The sequence below is a fragment of the Haemorhous mexicanus genome, chromosome 5, assembly GCF_027477595.1.
Source record: "Haemorhous mexicanus isolate bHaeMex1 chromosome 5, bHaeMex1.pri, whole genome shotgun sequence".
Classification (NCBI taxonomy): domain Eukaryota; kingdom Metazoa; phylum Chordata; class Aves; order Passeriformes; family Fringillidae; genus Haemorhous; species Haemorhous mexicanus.
The window spans coordinates 76,808,942-76,833,755 of NC_082345.1; the positions used below are offsets into that span (position 1 = coordinate 76,808,942).

At 52.1% G+C, this 24,814-nt stretch overlaps 3 protein-coding genes and 1 long non-coding RNA gene across 9 annotated transcripts in view; 3 read left to right on the forward strand and 1 right to left on the reverse strand.

Annotated features, from left to right (window-relative positions):
- ATP8B1 (ATPase phospholipid transporting 8B1) overlaps window positions 1-2,514 on the forward strand; it is a 21,833-nt gene extending 19,319 nt beyond the window's left edge. For all 4 annotated transcript variants that reach the window (XM_059847739.1, XM_059847740.1, XM_059847738.1 and 1 more), the window contains 4 exons: window positions 137-382; window positions 534-672; window positions 754-884; window positions 1,381-2,514. In XM_059847739.1, coding sequence (XP_059703722.1) covers window positions 137-382; window positions 534-672; window positions 754-884; window positions 1,381-1,608 — 744 coding nt within the window. In that variant the 3' untranslated portion in view covers window positions 1,609-2,514. The remainder of the gene's footprint in view (window positions 1-136; window positions 383-533; window positions 673-753; window positions 885-1,380) is intronic.
- The window catches only part of LOC132327991 (uncharacterized), a 23,092-nt gene extending 12,571 nt beyond the window's left edge, over window positions 1-10,521 (reverse strand). Inside the window, exons 1-2 of the long non-coding RNA XR_009486666.1 lie at window positions 10,418-10,521; window positions 4,994-5,155 (exon numbers count right to left, since the gene is read on the reverse strand). This is a non-coding gene — a long non-coding RNA (uncharacterized LOC132327991). The remainder of the gene's footprint in view (window positions 1-4,993; window positions 5,156-10,417) is intronic.
- On the forward strand, window positions 2,602-9,873 carry NARS1 (asparaginyl-tRNA synthetase 1). Of its 2 annotated transcripts, none has more exons than XM_059847743.1 (15): window positions 2,602-2,757; window positions 3,339-3,421; window positions 3,606-3,671; window positions 3,775-3,867; window positions 4,041-4,130; window positions 4,280-4,358; window positions 4,698-4,768; window positions 5,020-5,106; window positions 5,972-6,193; window positions 6,296-6,495; window positions 6,653-6,788; window positions 7,379-7,492; window positions 7,945-8,076; window positions 8,262-8,393; window positions 8,531-9,873. In XM_059847743.1, exons 1-15 carry the CDS (start codon window positions 2,715-2,717, stop codon window positions 8,660-8,662), a joined length of 1,680 nt encoding a protein of 559 aa, XP_059703726.1. In that variant the 5' UTR covers window positions 2,602-2,714; the 3' UTR covers window positions 8,663-9,873. The 2 variants fall into 2 exon arrangements, with proteins under 2 accessions (XP_059703726.1, XP_059703727.1); XM_059847744.1 differs by having other exon boundaries at window positions 2,670-2,757; window positions 3,342-3,421.
- Window positions 10,522-11,472: 951 nt separating the features above from the next.
- On the forward strand, window positions 11,473-24,209 carry FECH (ferrochelatase). 2 transcript variants are annotated; one of them, XM_059847747.1, is made up of 11 exons: window positions 11,473-11,572; window positions 13,883-13,988; window positions 15,040-15,159; window positions 15,505-15,653; window positions 18,415-18,549; window positions 18,769-18,875; window positions 19,552-19,650; window positions 19,760-19,867; window positions 20,198-20,362; window positions 20,763-20,822; window positions 21,067-24,209. In XM_059847747.1, exons 1-11 carry the CDS (start codon window positions 11,524-11,526, stop codon window positions 21,199-21,201), a joined length of 1,233 nt encoding a protein of 410 aa, XP_059703730.1. In that variant the 5' UTR covers window positions 11,473-11,523; the 3' UTR covers window positions 21,202-24,209. The 2 variants fall into 2 exon arrangements, with proteins under 2 accessions (XP_059703730.1, XP_059703729.1); XM_059847746.1 differs by having other exon boundaries at window positions 11,560-11,578.
- The last annotated feature ends 605 nt before the right edge of the window (window positions 24,210-24,814 follow it).

Consider the following 24,814-nt stretch of genomic DNA (forward strand, 5'->3'; position numbering starts at 1 on the left):
TCCCTGCTCTTGGAAAGAGGAAGGGATCTGCCATTCCCTTTGGGACACTGTATAGTTCAGCTTCTCACTCTCCAAAGCTCAGGCTGAGAACAACCAACAATTCACAACTCTCTTTTTCTTTTTCCTCTTTATTAAGGATGTGAGTGACAAACTGAGCCTTCGGTTCCCCAGACTTTATGTTTTGGGCCAGAGAGATTTACTTTTCAACTACAAGAAGTTCTTTATAAGTTTGCTCCATGGAGCTCTAACTTCACTGATCATCTTCTTCATCCCGTACGGAGCCTACCTTAAATCTATGGGAGAAGATGGAGAAGCCCCTGCAGATTATCAGTCCTTTGCTGTCACAGCAGCATCCTCTCTGATATTTGTTGTCAATTTTCAGGCAAGTAAGCTTGGTTCCCTGAGCTCTGGTGTTCTGAGAACACTTTCTGCTCACGGTTCAAATTTCTCTACTAGAAAAGTAACAGCATGTAAGAAGTTGTTGACATTATTTGGAACTAAGAAACTCATTTGGCACTTTTGTTTGCTTTTAGATTGGCCTGGATACATCTTACTGGACTTTTGTTAATGCTTTTTCAGTATTTGGGAGTATTGCACTTTACTTTGGGATCACATTTGACTTTCATAGTGCCGGAATCCATGTTCTCTTCCCTTCTGTCTTTCAGTTCACAGGTCAGTCCTGGTGCTTTGTGGTTCTCAGTCCTGTCTGATGTAGCTTTGTCACAAATTAACTTTTGCTCCTTTTATTCCCAGGAACTGCTCCGAATGCTCTGCGGCAGCCATACCTTTGGCTTACCATGATTTTAGCCATTGCCATTTGCTTACTGCCTGTAGTGGCACAGCGCTTTCTATCCATGACAATCTGGCCTTCGGAGAGCGACAAAGTGAGTGTGGCAGGTGTTTATTTACAGGGGCTGGTGTCAGTGCTAAGGTGTGGGCTAGTGGAAGGTGTCCCTGCCCATGGCAGGGGGTGGGACGAGATGGGCATTAAGGTCCCTTCCAACCCAAGCCATTCTGGGATTTTATGATAATGTTAGAGACAAGTGATGGTGCCCTTCAGAGAGCAGCACAGGCCTGGCTTGGGTCCTGTTGGTGGAGGAGTGGCTGCAGGGCTGGCCTGAGGCAGCAGCTCAGTGGGGGCTGTTTCCTCGTGTGCCTGGCTGAGATCTGGTGGTGCCACTGAGACCCCATGGGGCTGCTGAGGGCCCCAGTTTGGGTTTAATTTAGGCTGGCCTGGAGTTCCAGGGTTACGTGACAAGAGTGTAGGGGGTAGATTTGGCTGCTTCTGCTCTGCCTTGAGGCAGCACACAGCTACGAGAACAGATCAGCTGTGGCGATGCTGCCTGATGCACGACCCGCGGTGTGTTTGCGTGCGTGCAGATCCAGAGGAACCGTCGGAAGTACCTGCTGGAGGAGCAGCAGTGGAAGCGGCGGCAGAGCGCCTTCCGCCGCGGGGTGTCCGCCCGCCGCTCCGCCTACGCCTTCTCGCACCAGCGCGGCTACGCCGACCTGATCGCCTCGGGGCGCAGCATCCGCAAGCGGCGCGCCCCGCTGGACGCCGTGCTGGCCGCCGGCCCGGGCTCCGGGGACACGCGGGACACCAGCTGAGGGACTGCCTGCCGCCCAGGGGCTGTTTGGCACAGCGACCGCACCAAACTGTTCCGACAAACTCCGGATCTTGTTTAACCACCTGGCATGAGGATGTGACGTTTTTTATGTCTTATCACAGAAGTTTCTGGGTTTGGACTCCTGGGAGCACAGAAAAGTCAAGAGTTCTCCGTGGAACTACTGATCCTTGTGTGAAGGATACACGTGCTGGGAATGGAAACCCAGCAGTGTCCATTTTTAGTGATGCCTGGAATTGCAGACTTTTCACTTTTTAATAATATGCTGGTATAAAACTGTATCTACATTTCATCCTTGTCATTGAAAGCGATTTCGCTTGTGTGCTCCATTTCATTAACTGCTCAGACATGATGGCACATGGGGTGCTCGGCCCTGGAGAGGGCCCTGGATGCTCCCATCGGAGCTGTCACAGCTGGCCTGGGATGTCTTTGGTGGTAAAACTCCAGCCAGTGTCAGATTGGATTAGCAGTCAGGATAGATCTCAGCTCTGGAAGCTGCCCCTGGAGCTGGCACAAGCTATTCATTTCAGTTCTGGACACAGTCAGTGATGGATAACGAGTCACTGTCATTGCAATGTATTTCAGTTGCTGGTGCCTCAGTTCTTGCAGTGTAAAAAGTGGTTTTATGAGTCTCTTTTCATTTGCACATTCTTTACTCCAGTTGAGGTGTTTGAATGTTTCACTTTTATCTACTTCCCCCTTCCGAAGTAAAGCTAATTATTGAAATGGTTTTATAGAGATGTTTGAATGTTTCACTTTTATCTACTTCCCCCTTCCGAAGTAAAGCTAATTATTGAAATGGTTTCATAGTACAAATTATGACCTACAGTTCTCATTCGATGGAATGTACATTTCAGAAGCGTAATGCAAATAAATATCCGATAGTGTACTTCGTTGCCATGAGTGCGGGGGTTAGACCGGAGCACGCCGACGTGTCAGCACCTGGCGGGCAGGAGCGGCCGGCTCTGCCCCGCCCGTGTGCGGAAGGGAAGGGAGCGGAAGGGCAGGGCAGGGCAGGGCGGGCCGGCTGACGCAAGGCGGCGGCGCGTTGGCTCAGCCCGCCCGTGATGCAGTTCCTGCTCCGCGGCCATGGCGGGGGACGTGCTGGGCAGGACGGCGGCGCTGGCCCTCGGTGAGAGCCCGGGGGCCCGGCCCCGCACCCCGGCCCCCATCCCCTGATCCTCGCACCCCCCGCCGGTGCCGGTGTCCCGGCGGGCCCGGCAGCGCTGCGCTGGGGGGGCGCACCGGGAGCGGCCGCAGCGCCGGGCCGGGCCCTCCCCGGGCACGGGAGGGGTCGCTGCGTTTCTCATTTCGGTTCCTGGCGGGTCCCAGGCCCCGTCTCCCTGCTTACCTGCTCAAGGCTGTGCCCGGGAAGGGCTGCTCCTTCTCGGTCCCGATGTGCAGCCGGTGGCTCCCGGGGGTTCGGTACCTCCGGAACCCTTGAGATTTTAGCGAACGCATTGCATGGATTGGTTTTTTAAATTAAATATATGATATAACTCTTATCTTGAGTGACCAGGTGGTGCGTTTGAAGGTTTATCACTGCTGATAACCATCAAGATTGGGTATAATAGAAAGGGTTGTGTTGGAAGAGACCTTTAACGATGACCTCTTCCAGCCCCCTGCAGTGAGCGGGGACACATCCGTGTTGTGTCCATTTTCTTTCTCATGATTTTTTTTTGAGTAATTGCCCGTATTTGTCATGTATCCCAGAAGAGCTGTATGTGTCTGAACGAGAGGGCAACGACTCCACAGGTGATGGAACGCAAAAGAAACCATTCAAGACCGTGTTGAAGGTGAGTGTGGAAAACACATGCTTTGTTTGGCAGTGTGGAGTGTGTTCTGGGGCAAGTGATGGCCCTTGTATTTTTAAATGTGAGTTTCATACCTGTTTTTGCAACCTGAGCGGGAGCAAGGTGCCTGCTTAGGCTCTATAAGGACGATTTTGGTTCATTTTGGTTATTTTTTCCTGCTTTTTAGGCATTGATGACAGCAGGAAAAGAGCCATTTCCTACAATTTATGTGGATTCCCAAAAAGAAAATGAGGTGCTGTTGCATTGAAGGGTTTCCTAGTGGGAATTATTTACTGTGTCTTGGTGTGAAGGGACACAATGTAATCTGTCTCTTGCTCTCTCCTTGAATTCTTTAGAGATGGGCCATCATTTCCAAATCACAGATGAAGAATGTCAAAAAGCTATGGCACAGGGAACAGATGAAAAATGAAGCTAAGGAGAAGAAGGAGGTAGGTTGCAAAAGGAACAGAGCACCATTGTTTTCCAAAAACATTACAGTGTCATCATCATTCCTGCCCCTCTGAGAAAGCTGCAGGTTGTTCCTTACTGGTGCTGTTGTTTCACATGTTATTTACTACTGGCCTGGTTACAGCTATTTAATAAGTAATTTTATTCCAACCAGGCAGAAGATCTCTTGAGAAGAGAGAAGAACCTGGAGGAAGCCAAGAAGGTTGTTATCAAGAATGATCCCAGTCTTCCAGAGCCCAAGTGTGTGAGTATGATCCTGTGCCTTGGCATGTGGTCTGTGCTAGGGCATCTGGTCAGCACAGAGATTGTGCTGCTCTGGAGTGGGGTCTGGATGAACTCTAAGAGGTGGTGAACCATTTCCCTACTTAATGGCTTTTATTCCCTGCCTCTCAGGTGAAGATCAATGCTCTGGAGGCTTACAGAGGGCAGAGAGTGAAGATTTTTGGCTGGATCCACAGGTTACGGAGGCAAGGTAAAGCACAAGCATTGTTAAGCCCGTGCAGGGAGATAGAACAAGTACAGTGGCCTTCAAACTTTGGACACAGAATGAGTCTGACAGCACCTGCTCTCAAATTTTTAAACCAGTCAGGTGCCTTCTTTGGTTGGTCTCAATGGTCACTGCAACACTGACAGTTTCCCCTAATGTGTGGACATACAGACATTTTTTTAGTTCAAATCCTATGGGATTTTCAGTTTGGAGGCTAGCCCTGCAGAATTTCCTCAACTTCTGTGTTTTAAACTAGTCTTGCCAAATGAGGAGCTAACCAGCACCTGCTCATAGTGAAACCAAATTCCTTCTCTTTTTAACTAGGGAAGAATCTGATGTTTATTGTGCTGAGAGATGGCACAGGGTTTCTTCAGTGTGTCCTTTCTGATGAGCTGGTAAGTTGTGCTGATTGTGTTCTGTCATTAATTGAAGAGTTCCTAACCTCATCTGGTGTTCGCTTACGTAGATGTTTTTAAGTTCTCCTCAGCCTACTGACTCAGTTGTGTTACTGTTAAATTGTATGTCACTGCAGTTTGTCAGTGTGAAAGCTGTTGAGAATGTGTGCTAATGTGTGGCTCCAGTGGATGCTGTAGGAGAGTGAGGAATAAAATCTTGCTCACCTGTGCCTTTGTCTGTCTCGCTGCAGTGCCAGTGCTACAACGGGCTGGTGCTGTCCACGGAGAGCAGCGTGGGGGTGTACGGCACGCTGAACCTCCTGCCCCAGGGCAAGCAGGTACAGGAGCTCCTCAGCTTCTCCTGCTCCCTCACGGGTCTTTGGTGTCCTGAGGGAGGCACAAGCAGAGGTGGTTGGAACCTTTGGATTATTTCAGAGGGAGTTAGGGCTAGAGAAAGAACAAAGCTCCCAAAGCTGTGCTGTCCAGTGTGAGACAGGTGAAGTGTGGGACTGTTCTCCCTGAAACGATTTTCCACTGATAGACAACTCCTAGACTATAACATGAAGAGCTGTGTTAAGTAAATGGCATGATTTCACTTTCCTGAACAGGTTTATTCAGTTTTTATTTTGTGAGGCTAAGAATTTTTTCACGTGTCTTTTACTGAGGTGTGTTTGTAGGCTGGACCCAAGGTTAGGTAATGTGAGCCCCCACTATCACATTTTGGTAAAGATCTGTGGTTTAGCCTTTGAAAATCTGCATTTCTACCCTGAAAATTGCAGTGAACTAAAATGGTTTTAGTTCAACTTAGAGGTGAACTACGAATGCCATTTGTCGGGGTGGAAGGCGGCTGTGACCACACGGGGGAGCTAGTGAGAGCAGAACGGTCGCAGCCTGTTTGGTGGAAGGACCTTACGGCCCATCCAGTGCCACCCTGCCATGGCAGGGACACCTCCCACTATCCCAGATTGTCCAAGCCCCATCCAGCCTGGCCTTGGGCACTGCCAGGGGGGAGGCAGCCACAGCTGCTCTGTGCCAGGGCCTCACCACCCTCACAGGGAAGAATTCCTAATTTCCCATCTACCCTGCCCTCAGTCCATGGGAAGCCATTCCCCCTTGTCCCATCACCCCAAGCCCTTGTGAAAAGACATCCAAAGGGCAAGCAGTGGGCTTTTTCCCCAGTGTTGGTTTCTCTCCCATTGGCAGGCTCCAGGAGGCCACGAGCTGAGCTGTGATTACTGGGAGCTCATCGGCCTGGCCCCGGCAGGAGGGGCTGACAATCTGCTCAACGAGGACTCGGAGGTGGACGTGCAGCTCAACAACAGGCACATGATGATTCGAGGCGAGAACATGTCCAAAATCTTCAAGGTGCGCTCCATGGTCGTGCAGGCCTTCAGGGATCACTTCTTTGCCAACGGATACTATGAGGTAAGTGTGTGTTCCCCGGTCAGCAAGTGAGTGCTCTAGTGCCCTGACTCATCCATGTGCTCAGTTCTTCACCCAAGCAGTGACAGCCCTGTTCTCCTACAGGTCACACCGCCTACCTTAGTGCAGACGCAGGTGGAGGGAGGCTCCACCCTGTTCAAGCTGGATTACTTTGGTGAAGAGGCATACCTGACCCAGTCATCCCAGCTCTACCTGGAGACCTGCCTGCCAGCTCTGGGAGATGTCTTTTGTATTGCTCAGTCCTACAGAGCTGAGCAGTCCAGGACCCGCAGGCACTTGGCAGAGTATGGACAGTCCTCCTTGTTTCTTTTCAAACAGCATGATTTCCTTTATGATGTGGGAGTAAAAGGGCTTGGGTTGCGGGTTTTTTAGATGAGTTTGTTTCATAGCTAAAGATGTGTTGCTTGTATGTGACTTTGCAATGGTGTGCCTTTGTTCCAGGTACACTCACATTGAAGCTGAATGTCCTTTTATAAGTTTTGAGGATTTGTTGGACCGTCTGGAGAACTTGGTGTGTGATGTCGTAGACAGAGTCTTGAAATCACCTGCAGCGAGCTTACTGTACGACCTCAACCCGGTAGGCAGCAGCAATGGGATCAGCCAAGAAAATAGCCTTAAGCCTTTCCTACGCAGCACATTCCTTTGAGAGAGACAGGGCATGGCAGTGAGCTTACTTACTATTTGTAATGGCAAGAAGAATATTAAATATAATAAGAGTGAAAAAACTGCAAGGCTGGTAAAGACCAAAGCAGGGAACTGTGGGGGAAGATGTTCCCTGCTAGTGTGCTCCAGAAGCCAGCAGTGTGCCAGGATTTCTGGAAGCATGTGCTGTGCCAGTGGAATAAAACCCTCCATCCTAGAGATTGGATATTGACCAGCTGGTGTTTGCTGATGGAGCATGAGGGAATGATGAAACAAGTGGTGTTTCAGTTCCTTCCCTGGAACATGGAGCCTAAAGCTTTGGAAATACTTCCTTGTCTTTCCTCCCAGGATTTGCTGGGCTTGAGATGGTTGTGTTTGGTTCTAGCTTTATAGTACTGAGCTTAATTCGTTTAAGTGATAATTTGATGATATTTGAGCTGGGAAAGGTCGTGGACGTGCTGATCAGCTGGAAAAGTATCCCTTTTAAAATGGTGCTCCTGCACCTGTCTTTGCTCTTGTCCCCAGGGTTTCCAGCCCCCCAAACGTCCCTTCCGACGCATGAACTATGCTGAAGCCATTGAGTGGCTGAAGGAACATGATGTGAAGAAGGAAGATGGCACTTACTATGAGTTTGGGGAGGTATGTTCTGCTGGGAGCTGGAGTAATGTCCTGTAGGAATGCAGCTGTGGGTTGGGATTTGACCTGATGTCCTTCAACATTGGGATAAAAACCTGTGTTGTCACCTGTCATCAGTTCCCTGGCCACACTTCTCCAGCATGTGAGACAGTTGTTTGAAGGAGCTCAGGAGAACTTGACAGCATAGCCAGGATTTTTTTTCCCCTCGGTTTTCTGTCTTATATTCTTGTATCTTGGGGAGACTTCAATTTTAATGGAACAGATTTTTTTTTCCCCCAGACACGTGGGTTTTTATTTCTTCAAAAGTAAGTTTGTTATAAGAATTTAGGTACACTAGGATGAAAGCGTGGACATGTGCAGTGTGGAACGGTCTCGTTTCATGCCCGCTTCACGTGGGACTTGTGTATGGGCATAGTTTTGGTGCTGAGTAAGAATAAAGCCTGCTCTGACCCTAGGACATTCCCGAAGCTCCCGAGAGGCTGATGACAGACACCATTAACGAGCCCATCCTGCTGTGCCGCTTCCCTGCCGAGATCAAGTCCTTCTACATGCAGCGCTGCAGCGACGACTCGCGCCTCACCGAGTCGGTGAGTCCTTTTTCCTGCTGGGGTAGCTGTGAGCAGTGGGGATGTGTGAGGGCAGGGGTGCTCCAGGGATGCCTGTAGCAATCCCGTGGAGAGTCCCCGCCGGGTTTTGTGGGGCTGTCTGGGCCGTGTCTGGTGCCCTGTGCGGTGGCTCGGCTGTAAGCGGGCCGTGCTGTGGTGCGCTGCAGGTGGACGTGCTGATGCCCAACGTGGGTGAGATCGTGGGCGGTTCCATGCGCATTTGGGACAGCGAGGAGCTGCTCGAGGGCTACAAGAGAGAGGGCATCGATCCCACGCCCTACTACTGGTACACGGATCAGGTCAGTACAGCCCCCCTGTGCTGGGCTCAGACGGGACCTGGGGCTTCTCCCCTCGTACAGGGCTTTTTGTTTCTGGTGGTGTTACTGCAACTGCAGCTTACTAGAAAATGTGTACTGTCCCTCCTTGGATTTCACAGAGAAAATATGGTACGTGCCCTCATGGAGGATACGGTTTGGGATTGGAGCGGTTCCTGACCTGGATTCTGAACAGACACCACATCCGAGATGTCTGTCTCTACCCCCGCTTTGTCCAGCGCTGCAAACCTTAGCCATCCTTGGGAACAGCTCCTGGAAAACTGAGCAGCTGATGCTTGGGGAAGAATGATACACGCTGCTGTACTACAGCCTGTCTGACACCAAGACTTCCTGCAACCTGTCACTAATTCAAATACCAGTTTAGGACGTGAAAAGGAAAAAAAACCAAAACCTCTTTTTTAAAACAAAATACTAGTAATTAACTGGAAAAAGCCTTAGAAAAATTGTTTAGGTGCATTTATGCTCTTGAGTCATCACAAAACAAAGATCCTGATAAGTTGTCATTTAGAAAACAAGACACATTTCTGCTTCTAATTTCTGTGACTTAAAATATGCTGGGCATTTGATCATTTTGCTTTAATGTAAATCTCTTCTCTTGGGGTTTCTTGTTGGGGAAGTCAGGAGTTCAAGCTCTTGAAATTCCCTAAGAGTGCCCTGTGAGAACGGTATGGAGAGGCATGAACAAAGGATAAAAATAGGAATAAGTACCTTGGGCACTGCACGTTTTTAGTTCCTGCTGATTTTAACGGGGGTTCTCCGGGTTGATTCGGTAGCAGGGTGTGTAGTACAGTGCACAGGACTCCACTGTGAGAGGGGCGGGTTGGGTCTGGGCTTTGGGGTTTTTTCAGGTTATTTATTGCTCAGGGTGCTGAGGCTGGCGCGGCAGGCTTTGCTCCCTTTCCCCAGAGCTGTGGGTGGAGCTGCCGTGGGTCCATGCACGCCCAGCTGGACGTGTCTGATGGCTCCTGGGCACGGGGGGTTGTGGTGCCTTTTGCTCCCTGTTTGCAACCAGAAGTGACTGAGACCAGGAGGAACAGCAACTGAAACACATTGGGTTCTCAGACTGTAGTCCCAGCAGGGCTTTCCCATGTCACGCTGAGGTGTGTTCTTAGAGCAGCTCCCTGTTCCCTTGTGCTACTGCAGCTGAGCAGCTCCCCGGCTGTAATGAACTTATCAAATAGGGATAATGAAATACTTCATGTGTTGAGTCATCGGTATCGTTTCTAGTCATAAAGCAAATCCTTTACCAGAGAGAAGAAAAAAGGTAGGTGCATCATTGCCACCTGCACTGAGACTTGGACTGCATTTGCCATTCACTCCTGGAAGTGTTGAGCTGTGGATACCCACATTTTTGTAATAAGTGATTGGTTTTCTTCATCTTGCATGTTATATAAACTGGTCTAAATCAGCAACCAATAAATTATGGCAACAAGCTGGTGTGCAAGACAGTACTTTAATGCCTGTTCCTTTTAGTGTGTGGAGCTTGCTGCTTGATATAGTGTGGACAAAACCCCACTCACCCAAGTGCAGTTAATGTATCCTAATAACTGGCATGACCTTTTTTCCCATTTTAAACAAAATCCCCACTAATTAACTTAAAAGCATGAATTTTTCTAATTTGGAGGGACCACCTCAGCTACCCAGTGAAATGTGCTGGAGAGAGTCAGTGTGGTGCTGACTAAGGTTGCCGAGGCACAGTGCTGGGGGGAGCAGCCTGGACTTCTGGCACCAGGTAAAGACTTTTAGTGCCTGAAGTGATGGGAAGGCAGAAGTGTCAAGAAAAGGTGCTTCTAGAAAAACATCCCTTGTTTGGGATGAGTTCTCAGTCCTTTAACCTGACAGGGCTGAGCTGCTTTGTAAAGGTTAAAGGCCTCCTTATCAGGGGAGCTGCTAGAGGAAGGCCTGAGGACTTAAGAAGTGCTCATGGAAGAGGCAGATCAGATAAGGAGCTTAAAAGGTGACCAGATGAAAGATGCTGTGGAACTTACCAGAGACTGCTGTGCGTGATTCCCTCGGCAGCTGGTGGAGAGAGGTGGGCTGGGATCTGGGAAAGATGCTGCAGCTGCTTGGAACACAGGGGAACCCGCATTTATTTTTATTAGACAGGGAAAACAAGTCTGCAGAAGAGAAGAAAACGTGTAATAAGAACTTGGATCTCATCCTGACTTTCATTTTCCTTCACAGTATCTCCAGAAAGTCAGATTGGTAATTGGATTAGGAACTGGTTAGCTGGGCTGGCAGCACTGGTTTCAGGACATTTCAGCCATGTCCCTGGCAGCTTTGGGATGACTATCCTTTAGCTTTGATTAGGTTACCGCTCCTGACATGCACTATTTTATATTTATTAGATGTTAAAGTTTACCTGGCCCCGCTTTGTAAGGCACTTTTGAGGAGAACGTGGTGCTGCCAGCCTTTGGCACTGAGAGCTGGCTCTGCCCTTGGCCTGCTGAGGTGTGGGATGCAAGCCACCCACATGTGCAGGATAAGTGCTGTGGTGTTTGTTCCTTTGTCTTTAAATCGCAGTTTCATTATCATAGAATCATCAAGTCCAACCACCAACTTAGCACTACCTCTGGAATTCCTAAACCACTAAACCGCATCACCCAGTGCCAGATCCAGATGCCTTTTAAACACCTCCAGGGATGGTGACTCCACCACCTCCCTGGGCAGCCTTTTCCAGTGCCTGAATTCCAGTGCCTCAGTTTCTGCCGGGAATGGAGGTTACCAGCTCAGCTCCGTGCTCCTGCACCCTTGTGTCTGACGGGGCGCAGAGCCGAGCCCTCATCTCTCATGAGGCGCCCGCTGAGAAAGCCTCCTGCATTTTTTACAATAACATTTTAAATCTCTTTTTAGAAGATTTTGCAGTTTTAAACGTTTTGCAGTTTAGCGCGTCACTTCAAACCTGCGATCACTCGCCTTTATTCCGTAGGACTCCACAGGGGCTACGGAGGGGAGCCGGGGCAGCGCCCCTCACGGGCCACCCGCCGCGGGACCGCCGCCTGCTCTCCCCGGACCGCCCCCTGTGCCGTGCGGGTGCCGGGGCGGTGCCGGGGGCGGTGTAAGGCGGGGGGCGGCGGCGGGGCTGTCTGAGGGAATGCAGGCGGCCAAGATGGCTGCCGCTGCCGCCGCTGCCGGGCGTCACCGTGAGTGTGAGGGCGCCGCCGCGATGGCGGGAACGGGGGCCGGGGGCGGCGGGCGGCCTGAGGGCTGGCCGGACACCGGGGGCGCTGCGCGGGCGGGAGAGCCGCGGCCCCGCCGGCACCGCGTTACACAACGCTTGAGAGGCGCCTTTCATAACGCTGACCGCGCTGGGGCCGCGGGGCCGGCGTGCTTACCGGGGCTGCGGGAGGGCTTCCCGGGGCTGCGCGCGGTGATGGCGGCTTCCCGCCACTGCGCTGAGGGGGCCGCGGGCGCGGGGTCTCCGCGGGCACCCCGCAGGGCTGTGTCCGCCTGAGGCCAGCGCGGTGCCCGGCCCCGGCCGGCCGCAGCCCCGCCGCTCTCTGTGCGGCTTTGGCGTGCGGTTCTGTCTGTCTGCTGCCCGCCGCCGAACTGCGCTCGGAGCCAGCCGCTCTCCTGCCTGCCTGAAGGCGTTCGTGCGGAGATGCTGCCGGTCGCTGCAGGCGCGGTGCGAGCTGTGAGCCCGGGCTCAGCGCTGCCCTCCCGCCGCTCAGCCCCGGCCGGCCGCGCAGCGCTCGCTGCCTCCCTGCGCTTACCCACCCCGGTACTCGCCTTAGACTTTGATACCGCAGTGCCGCTTCCAAAATATGTCAAAGAGCACTTTTATCAATGCTCCATCGAGCTGGCATCGTACTCGTTGCACGTCTCACTCTGCGCTGTGTCCTTCATGATGCAGGTGGAAACGTGCCTAACCTCGCCCTAAGTCAGACACTTGCAGGATGTCCTGACTTGGAAGGGACTCCTGGTCATTGATCCGACTCCTGGCCCTGCACAGGACACCCCAGCAATGCCACCCTGTGCCTGAGAGCGATATCCAAGTGCTCCTGGAGCTCTGGCAGCCTCGGGGCTGTGACCATTCCCTGGGGAGCCTGGTCGGTGCCCAGCCACCCTCTGGACAAGAACAAGAGTTCTTACAGTGCAGAAGTAGCAATGCAGCCATTGAAACTTCCCTTTTTGTTGTTCTCTATAATTGGCATATAGTGCCAGCACCTCAGAAAGTAATAACCCCAGAACTGGAAGTAAAAAATTATTATTTTAAAAGGGCCTTCCAGGCATCAGCAATGCTTGAAGTTCTTTAGTTTGCAGCCTTTTGTATCAGTGCAGACGCAGGCATCCACAGCTAGGCACTCGTAATCCCGAGTAAGAGGCTGGATTTGCAGGATGCGTTTTGTTGCCATTGATTTCAGCAGGTTTTGAGGCCGTTCAGCATCTGTTCAGGAGGTTATTAGCGAACTGTGGGCTGTAAGATGCTCTTCCCAGCGGGTGGGTCGGCTGCTGAGGAGCTCTGTGCTGTTGGGGCTCAATTGCTGCTGAGCTCCTGTGGTCTGACAGGGGAAATGTCGCACTGAACAATTGCCGCAGAGACGGGGATGCAGAATTTAACCTTATTTTTTTTTCCACCGCGAGCAATTCACACTATTTCTGTTCTAAAAGAATACCATGTAATGAGGATGAACTCCTGAGGAGAACGAAGTGTGCCTTTGAAAAGGCAGGCTGTAACCAGCATGGAATTGTATGGAATGGGTTGGAAGGAGCCTTAAAGATAATCTGGTTGTGTTCAGCTGCAGGGCCCCTGGCATAAGGAGATGCTGGAGTGAGTCCAGGGAAAGCCACTGAGGTGCTCCAGGGCTGGAGCCCCTCTGCTCTGGAGCCAGCCTGGGAGAGCTGGGGGTGTTTAGCCTGGAGAAGAGAAGGATCCAGAGAGACCTCAGAGCCCTTTCCAGTGGCTAAAGGGGCTCCAGAGGAGCTGGAGAGGGAGGGGGATGTGCGCAGACTTGTCAAGCCCTGGGGTCTCTGTGATGCTGAAGTCCAGATTAATAGCATCACCTGGCTGGGTAGTGAGAAAGAAGGTGGTCCAGGTCTGCAGGTACATGGATTCTGGAGTTGCTGCTTGATCTTCTAACGGGAGCAGATGTCTAACCTACATTGTAGACACGGTGTGGAAATCCTGTCCTGTCTGGGATTAGCCCAGGTGTGTCTGACCCAAGAGGAGTGACACAGTCTGACCCTTATTCCTCAGGGTCGGCCCCTTGTTTCTGCCCTGTTGTCACCGGTTATTTTGGAGTTATGATTGTAACTCACAGATTGGCAAGGCTTTGGTTTGGGTTTTGGTCAGTGCCTGGTACCTGCAGAGCTGCAGGTGTAGAGTGTTCAAAGGAAGGCGGAAGCTTGCAGGATTTCCTGGCTGGCTTTGGTTGCAGACCTGGAGCGTGTGTGCTGTGCCTGGGGGTCAGCAGTGCCTGCCCCCGGCTGAGCAGGGCTGTGTCTCTCCGCAGTGCTGAGGAGCTGCAGCCAGCTGCGGGTGCCGCTGCGATGGAGAGGCCAGGCCACGGCGGCGGCGGTGACGGAGAGCGCCCGGCCGCGGGAGCAGCCCCAGGAGCGGTGGGTGTGGGGGTGGGTGTGGGTGTGTGTGGGTGGGTGTGGGTGTGTGCGGGCCCTGCCCGGCCCGATAGCCGCGGGGCAGCCCGGGCTGGGCTGCTCTGGGCGTGTGTGATTGTCTATCTGCCTGCCTGCACAGCCCCTGTCAGGCCTGAGGTGCTGCAGGAACAGTGCAAGGACATTCATTATCATCATTGTTCATTATCATCCTGCTTCCTGGGTTTCATTCAGCAGCCTTCTGATCCACACTCCAGCAGAAAGGGAATGGAAACTGAGGTCCCGGAGCATTGGGGAGGGCCTGGGCTCCTCTCAGTGCCCTGCTCTGAGACTTTGGCCTTAACAAAAGGGGCAAAGCTCCCTGTGCAACCTGAACCATCTGCTGGGGAAGTGAGGTTCTGGTCTCTGGGCTCCTTTGGGCAGGGGAAACAATTCCATGGGGAGATTGGGTGAGAGTTGTGATCAGCAGCCCTTCTGTAAGTGCTGACACCACCATCTGTGCTGCTGTGCCCTGTGGGACGTTATCCTTACCACAGTGTGCCAGGCCTGCACCCAGATAGAAAACCCATTCTGGAGAAACCCAACCCAAACACAACTGGCCCTGCAATGAATTTGTGTGTAGAAAGGCTTCTTGCTGCTGTCACTGCTGCAGGAGATGAGATGTGTCCCCGCAGTAATGAAGACAAAGACTTGTGTGAGTGGCTCATCTGCTTTCTGGAGAAGCTGCTGCTTGGTTTGGTTGGAATGCTCAGCTGAGACCCTGTTTTATAACTTCCCTTAGAGCCAGCAGCTGTGAGACAGCTTTCTTAGTGTGTTTCCAGCTAAAGTTTGGGTTACAAAGTGGTTTCCTTCTAAAAAAGCAAAGATCATGTAGATACTTGTGTCTGGCTATTCCTGTTTCCAGCGAAAGTGTTTACATAAGCCGGAGGAGCCTTGGGGTAGGAGCTGCCTTTGCAAAAGGCAAATGTGGGAGGATGAAGAAACTGGTTGTTTTGTCATCGTAATAAAAATGCAAGCAGTGGGTCACTAGGATTTGAAATGTCTCTTGCTTCCCTAGGAAGCCTAAAACAGGAATCTTGATGTTGAACATGGGAGGCCCGGAGCGGCTGGATGACGTCCACGATTTCCTGCTGCGTCTCTTCCTGGACAGAGATCTGATGACCCTTCCCGTTCAAAAGTGAGGGGCACTGGGAGCTCCTGTGGTACAGGCGGTGTTGGGGGTTGCTGTAAATGTCGAGCTCCCATATTTACCTCTGTGGAGAGCAGCACTGCCTAAGAGTTCTCCCTCCTGGGAGCGGTCAGTGCAGGGGACGGCGCTGGAGCCCTCTGGGTCGGGCGTGCCGTGGCTGTTCTCTTTCAGCTGCAGACCGAGGTGTGGGACGGGTGCTGGAATAGAGCATCAAAGAAGCCGTGCTGCTTGGCTGCAGTTTGCAGAGATTGCCAGGGCAGGCCGTGCAGCAGCAGAGCTCGGGGAGGGGTGTTTGGGCTGTGCTGCTAACAGGTCCCTCTCCCAATGCTGCAGCAAGCTGGCCCCGCTGATCGCCAGGCGCCGCACGCCCAAGATCCAGGAGCAGTACAGCAGGATCGGCGGGGGCTCCCCCATCAAGAAGTGGACGGCGGTGCAGGGAGAGGGCATGGTGAAGCTGCTGGACAGCATGTCTCCTCGCACTGGTACTGCTCTGCTCAGCCCCCCACGGGTTGCTTCTGCTCTCTGTCTTGGCACCGTTTGCTTGCAAAGCAGCTTTGGCTGCTTGGTTTTCCTCGTGGGGCGGTGTGCATTGCCTCCCTGCTGGGAGGTCATGGCAGAGACAGTGCAGAAGGGATTCCATTCATTGTAAGGCTGTTACAGAAGGCTGGGCTCGGGGAGCCACCTCTGGCTCTCCTGTGATCATGGGAAGATGGCTGTGGCAGACTAAGTGTGTTATTTTCAGGTGTCCAGAGGCAGGTGCCAGGAGTGTCCCTTGGTGTGTGGCACTGCCAGGCACAGTGCCTTGCCCTGTGAGCCCTGCTTGAGCCTGAGGAAGCCTGCACCAAGGACAAGTGGCTGAGGCTTAGAGGGGAAGAAAGGGGAATGTATTTCATGTGAGCACTAAGGTGGGTGTGGGAGGGGGGTTCAGAGTGGTGTTCTCAGCAGCTGCTTCAGGGCTGAGAGGAGGACAGCTGGAGAAAAGACAAGGCTTTGTAGATGAGCAGTGCAGGGCCTGGCTGAGCGATAGCAGCGAGCCCCACCCAGGGACACAGCAGGAGATAAGGCTGGGCACCTTGGCTGGCGTGGAAGGAGATGCTCTCTTTGCCAGTCCTTTATGATGGAAACCCTTCAAACCTGAATACAGCCTCCTTCCCCTGTCTCTGTGTCACAAATCCCTCCCAGCAGGGAGTGCTGGTATGGGATAGCCTGTGCCACTCTGCCCGGTAGCATGGCTGTGATGGGAAATGGGTGCAGGTGCTTCTGTGAATGTCCTTTCATGCAGGGCTGTTTTGTAGCTCTTTGTGGCACCTGCCTCAGGCTTGGCTAGAGGAAAAGGACTGCTAAAGGGTCTGGAAGGCTAACAGCACTGTTCTTGGTAGAACCAAACTTGGCTAGAACCAAATTTATTTTGTCCATTCCGAATGTGGTGTGTGGCTGGTGCCTTCACTCAGGGGATGTTCAGTCCTTTCAGCACAGATGTCACTCCCCGGTTTAGTTTGAGCTGTGCTCCCTGCAGGTACAGTCAGAGCCTGAGGCCTGCTGTGTCATCTGAGGCAGGAGTGCTCTTGGAGCAGGAGCCCTGAAGGGTCAGCCTCGCAGCAGGTTCTGCAGATAAGGCTTGGAAGGTTTATCTGCTTTTCCCAGTGTCCCGCTCCCACTTGCTTTTGTTTGGTGACCGCTCTCTGTGCAGTCACACCCTTCCCTGGGCACCTCTCCCACCTGATAAGTCTCCTGGAGGCTTCTTTTTCACTTGACAGCAGCTGCAGTGTAACAATAGAAAGTGCTGAGCACTGCCAGCCATTTCCTTCAGCGTCCCAAGGGAGCGTGCAGAGCGCTGTGCTCCTTCAGGATGGCTGGGAGCAGGTGGATGTGCTGGCAGACAGCTTTTGGGAATATGGTGTGCTCACAGGTAGCACTTTGGGAGTGCTGAGCCCTCGGAATGAGTAACTGGCAGGAGGTGCTGGCACCGTGTGAAATGTGGCAAAAAGAAATACTTCTAGGGTCATTTTGCCTTGATCTGGTCTGGGCAGCAAGTGAAACCTCAGTGTGTCAGCAGCAGTGCTCTCATCCTAAATCCAGACACGGCTCTGTAGCAGCTGCTAGGAGGGGAACTGACTCTGTCCAGGGCAAGAGCAGGGCAGGGTGTCACTATTATTTAAACAGCCTGTGTGCAGACACCAGCACCTCTCTTTGCTGCCCATGGCCCTGAACAAAACCTGGCACTGGGAAGGTATTGCTTCCAGGCTGGCCGTGTTCTTCCCAAAATGTCCTTTCCCAGGTTAAACTCCTCCAGTCCCCGCTGTCTTTAATGCCATTCAGAGATGTTAATGAGGTTACTGGCTCAAGGGCTCCTCAAGTTGGGTCTTTATTTGCTGCTGCTCCCAGCTGGGAGCTCCCCTGCCTCCTGCAGAGAACTGGGGCTGACTAAACCTGTTTTCTGAATCCTGCATAAATGTACGGAGTGGAGCCCAAGCAGGGGACATCTGCTTCCTTCAGAAACCTGCTAAATGTTACTTCAGAGCCACTGACCCGGAAACCCTGAAAAAGAAACTTTGCTTTTGTTCTCCTAAGAACCTCTGTCCTCCACTTAAAAAAACAAAACAGCAAGCCTCCCCTGCCTGCTTCCCATCCCCTAACCAAGCCCTGCTCCCAAAGCTGGCACCCAAAAGATTGGAGATAAAAAATGGAGGAACCTGAGATCACACTGCTGCCAAAATTGGGTGTTAAAGCCATGAAGCTTTTTGTAAAAACCCTCCAAAATCAGGGCGGGAGAGCACCAGACAGCAGTGCTGGCCCTTGGGGCGTGGGTGCCATCAGAGCAGGCGTGCTGGGCAGGGAGGGCAGTGTGGGCTGTGAGGGCATCGGGGTGTTCATTTAGCTTCTCCTCGTGGCACTTTTTTACCTTTATGGCCTTAAATCAGGACTTGCCCGGTGAGACAGCGGGGCTCTGTCCAGGCTGGGAACTGTGCCTCTGCTAAGTGCAGGAGAAGCAGGCAAGTGATGTTCCTGCAGAAGCAAACCATAAGCTAAATCACTTTTAAATTCTAATCACAGCCAAGAGAGGTACCAGAAATGTGCTTGGCCAAAGAAAGGGCTTACAGACAGAGCTTTACCAAAGTGGCCAGAAGTATCAGCAAGTTTATTTCAGCAGTTCCAGCCTGGCTGTTGCTGTGTGTTTGACGTGTGCCAATGTGTTGCTGTGATTCTCCCCTGTCCCTGCCGTGCTGTGTGCTGGGCTGGCAGCCCCTCACAAGTACTACATCGGGTTCCGCTACGTGCACCCGCTGACCGAGGAGGCCGTGGAGCAGATGGAGAGGGACGGCGTCCAGAGGGCCATCGCCTTCACCCAGTACCCCCAGTACAGCTGCTCCACCACAGGTGAGCCCTGCAGGGCACGGGGCTGGGTGTGCCTGAGGGGCTCTGGCCAGCCTGGTGCACTGTGTGAGCTGGGCTGTGATCGTTCCCACTGGAGACTCTCAGCTCTGATTTACGGCTGGGTTTTAATTAGGAAGCTGTTTAAAACATGATTATAGCTCGCTGCTGAGCTGTTCCAGTCTGACAGCTGGCTGAACCTGTGCTGTGGATTCTCTGTTTCAGGAAGCAGTTTAAATGCCATTTATCGCTACTATAACCAGAAAGGGGAGAAGCCAAAGATGAAGTGGAGCATAATTGACCGATGGCCCACACATCCCCTTCTCATTCAGGTGTGGATCTCAAGGCTTTGAGGTTTATACATTTTCTTCTAAAATATGGAAATAATACTGAGGAAGGATAACAGGGAGGCTTCAATCTGAGGGTGCATTTTAGCTGTGTGATGAAATGGGTCTTGCCTACCCTGTCTGAAATTACATTATCCCGCTTTGGCAGGATAATGTGTGAAAGCGACCACTGTGCACCTCCTGTTTTAAAAGCTGGGTGATGTTTTCCTGGTGGTGGTGGCTGGAAGGAACCTCTCCAGGCCATTAGTCCAAATTCCTGCTCAGAGCAGGTCTGTGACCAGCACGCACACAGATCATGTTGGTTTGTCAGGTTCCCCTCTGGCAGCACAGTCATTCCTGGCTGTGCAGGAGCAGTGAAGGGAAGCCTTTGTGCTGCTCCCTTTCCAGAGAAAATGGCTCTTTGGTCTTTGTGAGGGAGCTTTTGTGTGGGTGTGCGGTTTCTGTGGTGTGCTGAGCAGGTGAAAAAGCAGCAAGGGCAGGTGGGGTGGAGCTGCCTGTGCTGGTGACTCTCCCTGACACACTGCCTGAGTGCTGTGCACACTGAGGGAGTTTTGGGAGTGCTTAAGGCAGCACGGACGTGGGAGCTGCCTGCCTGCATCGCTGAGAGCAGGGATGTTCCAGTGTTCCCCTCTCAGGACTTTGTTTGTGTTTCCCTGAGCAGTGCTTTGCTGATCACATCCAGAAGGAGCTGAACCTGTTCCCACCTGACAAAAGGAAAGAGGTGGTCATCCTCTTCTCAGCCCACTCGCTGCCCATGTCTGTGAGTTCCCTCAGGGCAGGGTGTGGGCACGCAGCTGTGGAAGTGCCAGGCAAGCCTGGTCCTTCCCCAGAGTGTTCCCCATGGCCAGCTGTGCTGTGTTTGGGTGCAGGTGGTGAACCGTGGTGATCCCTACCCCCAGGAAGTGGGAGCTACTGTCCAGAGGGTCATGGAGAAGCTCAACTACTCCAACCCTTACAGGCTGGTGTGGCAGTCCAAGGTATGTGCTCAGGGGAGCTGAGCAGGCAAAGCCTGTGCAGGGTCTCACTGCACTGGAAAAAATACACCTTTACTTACATTTCTGGTTATTTTCTTCAGTCTTGTTCAGGCCAGCCCAGGTTCTTTCCTTTGAGATGTAATGGTGGGAAGTGTGTCTTCATTAAACATTCAGTGGAGAGAGGGAGAAGTACAACCAGAAGCAGGGAAATAAAAATAACTGTTTGTATCCCATCCATAACCTGCTCTGTCATCCTGCCTAAGGAAATGTGGGTGCTCTTTGTAAGAATGATTTAATGAGTGCTTTCCCTTTATTTCTGCTTTTTTGTCCCAGGTTGGGCCAATGCCCTGGCTCGGTCCCCAGACAGATGAGACCATTAAGGGCCTGTGCCAGAGAGGAAAGAAGAACATGCTGCTGGTCCCAATAGCATTCACCAGTGACCACATTGAGACTCTCTATGAGCTGGACATCGAGTATGCCCAGGTTCTGGCCAACGAGGTGAGTGCTCTGTGGGTTTGGTCCCTGTTTGGGTAGTGCTGCTCTGAAATCATTTCTCCTGGGTTCCAGTTTGCTTTGTAGTTGCTTCTTGCAATATTATTTGGGATTAGCTTTATTTTCCTGTGAATCAAAAATTAATCTGAACTGGCTTAACCACAGAACAGGTGGGAGTTTGTCTTCCTAGATTTAGGTATTTAAACCATTACAAATATTGCTCAAAACCAAGGAATGATTTTTGGCAGCAGAATGTAATGTTGCCCCATAGTGATTTTTGCTGTGATACTGCAATTAATCCTGTCATTTTGGGGTGACTTCTGAATGAAGTGGGAAGATTTTGGAGGCTACCCAGTGAAGGATCAGATGAACAGGTTTAACTTTTTCCTCCTTATTTTTGATTCAGTGTGGAGTCGAAAACATCCGAAGAGCGGAGTCTCTCAATGGAAATCCACTGTTCTCCAAGGTATGCAGGCTGTACAGGTTTGCAGTTGTGTTTCCTGCTGGATGTGGGTGTTTTCAGGTGGTTTTGAGGCATTTTGAGTTGCAGAGCAGAAATGGACCCCGGGTACTGACCTGCCCAGCGCTGAGGGGTCGTTGTGCCGCGGTTTGTGCGGTGTTGTCAGGAGGGGACACGGGGGGCCCGGGCTGGGCTGGGGGGATGGCACGGCTGCATTTGCTCCCTCTGACCTTTCCCCCCCTCCCTGCAGGCCCTGGCAGACCTGGTGTGCTCCCACCTGCAGTCCAACGAGGTGTGCTCCCGCCAGCTGACGCTGTGCTGCCCGCTGTGCGTCAACCCCGTGTGCCGGGAGGCCAAGGCGTTCTTCAGCAGCCAGCCCCTGTGAGCAGGGCCTGCAGCCCTCAGAGCACCTGGGCTGGGGCCCAGCGCTGCTGTGTCCCCTGCAGCCCGCAGAACTTGGCTGGGGGCAATCCTTCTGGTGTTTTCTTTGGCTGAGAAGAGTTGTAGGAAGTAGGGAAATAAGGGCATTTGTGGTGTCAGGCGTGAGGAGATCTCCTGTCATCCAACGCAGTCGGATCCGCGTGAGCCCAGCAGGACACACTGCAAACCCACCCAGCTGTTGTGCAGTGAGCTTCTGTTTCTGTGCAGGGCTTGACTTGTGTGCAGGGTGGTCACGAGTTCAGTAACTCGCCAGGCTGAAGGTACACTTACTTTGGTTTTGCTGGAGGGGCAGTGTGACCAGCACAGTCCGTTGTGTGTTCTAGAGGGACTTTGCAGCTGGCTTTGAGACTTTGGAGATCAGGTTACTTCTAATGCTTTTTAATAAGGGGTGTATGTATATTTTTTTATTATTATTTTTTTTTTAGAGCATAAAGATAAGGCTTTGTTTTGGTTTGGTTTTCTCCTGCCGGAAACTTCCTGTGAAAGCTTAGCTGGGATAGTAGAACGCACAAAACTTGTTTACATTTTCTAGGAAAAACATTTTCATTGTCTGCAGGAAAGTATTTGAAGAGTATAAATTGAAAGGAATTAGCCTGCTTGGGTAATACTGGAGAATTTGCTCCACTGAAACTGCGTGCTTCAAGTCTAGCAGGAGCAGGTGTGGAAACATGTTGGCTTATCTGTTAAGCAGAATGGCTTTTTAAATTCTTCTTATTTTTGTTAAAAAAGGGCTTTTTCTGTTTGGTGAAGTAAATTTAGGGAGTCAGGCTTGTTCTCCAGGAGGTTTATAGATCTGCTCTGTGCTTTCTACTGTGCCACAGTACTGTGGTTTTGTGGGATACCTGTGGAGTGCCATAGGTAGGATTGATCTGGCTTAATTGCTGTTATTTAAACGGAGATGATCAGTCAGGACTAATTCAGAGTTTCACGTTGCAGATGCCTGAGAACAGGCAGCCCTGTGCTGGGGCTCTCCTGGAAGGCTGCCAGCCCACAGCAGGGCCGTGCTGGGGTGTGCCCCCAGAGGCACAGGGTCCCCTCCTGCCTGGCCGGGCAGGAGCAAAGCTGTGACAGTGGCACTGAGCCCTTGGTGTGGCAGCCCCCTGGGCACACGTTTACTTGATGTCCTTAGCACTGAAATGCCCGGAGCTGGGCGCTGCAGGCTGGTTCCTGGGAATTGCTGGTGGCTGGGAAGCAGATGCCAGGCTGATCTGCTCAGGTAACCGTGAGGCACGAGCAGTTTGGACCTCAGGTCCCTTGGGAACAGGGGGTTTAAAGAGAGAAGAGGCCTCCTGTGGTATATCAGGGGTTTGTCCCGTTCTCTGTTGTTGTTGGAATTGAGGATGGGGTACTAAAGGAACGGAGGGATCCCGTGTTGAGCACCCATGGAGTGCTGTCAATCCCAAATACCTCTGGAGAGCTGCTTGCTCCACTGCCATACCTGCTTCCCAGGGTGAGACAGACTGAGGTTCCTTCAGTGCCAGAACCTCCTGCAGCACCCTGTTCCCCACAGAAAGAAGTCTTCCTTGACCCTTCATGCCTGTGCCTGTTTCAGTGGCAGGGAGCCAGGAGCTTCTCTTCTCCCTCCTCTCCCTCCCCCTGGGCTCTGCTCGCTGCCTGGGCAGGAAAAAGGAGCACAAATGTCCAGGATGTCTGGGAACACTGGCCTTACACCTCTCCTGGGACAAAGAACTTTCTCTGTTTCACTTCTCTGTGTGACACTTTGGGATCAGTGCAAAACAGTCTGCTCTGTCAAATCTTCCTGGCCACTCCTGTTTGCTCACGGCTGGAGGGAGCGTGGACCTCCAGGTGGTCCAGGCTGTGACCGCCGCATTTACACGCGTGGAAGGCAAAGGTTGCCATCGTATGAACCTTGTGGTATTATAAATACAGATGGCTTTTCATTTTCATACTGGAGAGAGCCCTGAAAATACCAGCTGGCACTGATTCTGAGGCATTACATTTGTCCCCAGTAATAAAAGGTACTTAAAATTCACTTCTGAGTGTTCTAACCACAAGCGGGATAATTGCTCTGTTGCTGCTATTACACCATCATGTGGAAATCACTTAATTTTCCAGCTTCTAGCAGATGGAGCCTGTCTCACAGAGCTGGTGGTGCTGTTTGCTGTCAGAGGGTAGTTTCCATCAAGGTTTCTGAGGAGTTCCTCATCTCCCAGGCCAGTGCCCAGTGGGTTGGGTGGGTGAGTGCCCTGAGGAGAGATGGATCCATGGTGCACGTGCTTTCCTGAGCCCTCTCAGTGCTGTGTCCCTCTGAGTTTGCCCCACGGGTGTTCTGGGCTGGGCTGGAGCCGTGGGGGACTTTGGGGCTGGCAGGGGTCACTGTGGGCTGGGCAGGGTCACAGCACTATGGAGCTCTGGCCTCAGGATATCGACTGGAAATTGAGGAGTTAGGAACAGCCCGTGGTGTCCTGAGGGAAGAAATGGAAGTGAAGGGGTGAGCTTGTTTCCCTGCTTTAACACTCTGCAGTTTGGCTTATTTTTTCATGATTGAGTGAATTTTTCTTTTTTGAGTCTCTTTTTAACCTGTCCCTCGGTCCTCGGTGCATTTCAGAGAGGGCGGAAGCTTCCAGAAGGTGCTGTGGCACCAAAGGGGTGTGGATGGTGTCAGAGCTGGCCTCCTGCTGTCCCCTGCAGAGGAGGCTGGCACAGCTGAGTTCAGTGGGGTTTCCCTAGGAGTACCTGAAAGCTCAGTGAATTCTCCCTTCCCGCCAGGCCCGGGGAGCTGGGGATCACCTTGGGGTGTAAGCTGCCAGCCAGAGCAGCTCCTCTGGTTTTGTTAGTGCCAGATGTGTGCAGATACTTGCTTTTGGCCCAGCATATGCATTTCACATTGACCAAGGACTTCCATTTGATGTAACGCAGCAAATTTGGATACTCCTCCTGTGTGTCACTTGCCATAAGGCTGGAATTCCCATTAAAGTTCTTTTGAGGAAATGACTGAGCTGTGTGTCTTTGTACGAGCCCTTCATGCTGGTGTTTGATTCTCCCTGCACCTCTGGTGCCAGGCTGGGCTGATCACACCCCCTGAAAGGACTGGAGAAGGAGGTGAGTCAGGGATTTGCCCTGGTGTGGGATCCCACCCCAGATGGATCATTTATTCTGTTCCCTGTTAGCGGTCTCTGGGCAGCTCCTTGCTGATGTTGCTAATTAAGTGCTTGATTGATTATTTTCTGGAGCAGGGATTGGAGATGTTGGATGCTTAAGCTGATCCATTAGTGAGCTCTTGTGACTGGGTTGGGATGGGGGAGAGGGCAGGATGCACACCCAGCACATGGAAGGTGGGAAATGAGGAGGAGAGCAGTGCTGGTGCTGCTTCTCTTCTGGAATCTCAGTCCAAGCTTTGCTGTGTTCCCTTTGAGTGGGGATTGGCTGTGTGAGCCTGGCAGAACTTTGGCAATGTCATACTTGAATCCAAAACAATCTCTGACACTGTGGAAGCACTTTTCCTTCCCTCTTTCTGAAGGGCTCACTCTCCACCTGCTTTCCTGCTTGGCCGTGTGTTTTTTGTGTTTCCAGGAGCAAATTCCCGAGGATGTGTG

Excerpts from the sequence above, each read along its gene's own strand:
- NARS1 (XM_059847743.1), top strand. The coding sequence starts at position 2,715 with ATGGCGGGGGACGTGCTGGGCAGGACGGCGGCGCTGGCCCTCG. Across the intron at positions 7,493-7,944 it reads CTTACTATGAGTTTGGGGAG|GACATTCCCGAAGCTCCCGA; the intron begins GTATGTTCTGCT and ends CTCTGACCCTAG. Across the intron at positions 8,394-8,530 it reads ACTACTGGTACACGGATCAG|AGAAAATATGGTACGTGCCC; the intron begins GTCAGTACAGCC and ends TGGATTTCACAG.
- FECH (XM_059847747.1), top strand. The coding sequence starts at position 11,524 with ATGCAGGCGGCCAAGATGGCTGCCGCTGCCGCCGCTGCCGGGCGTCAC. Across the intron at positions 15,654-18,414 it reads CAGCATGTCTCCTCGCACTG|CCCCTCACAAGTACTACATC; the intron begins GTACTGCTCTGC and ends CTGGGCTGGCAG. Across the intron at positions 18,550-18,768 it reads GTACAGCTGCTCCACCACAG|GAAGCAGTTTAAATGCCATT; the intron begins GTGAGCCCTGCA and ends TCTCTGTTTCAG.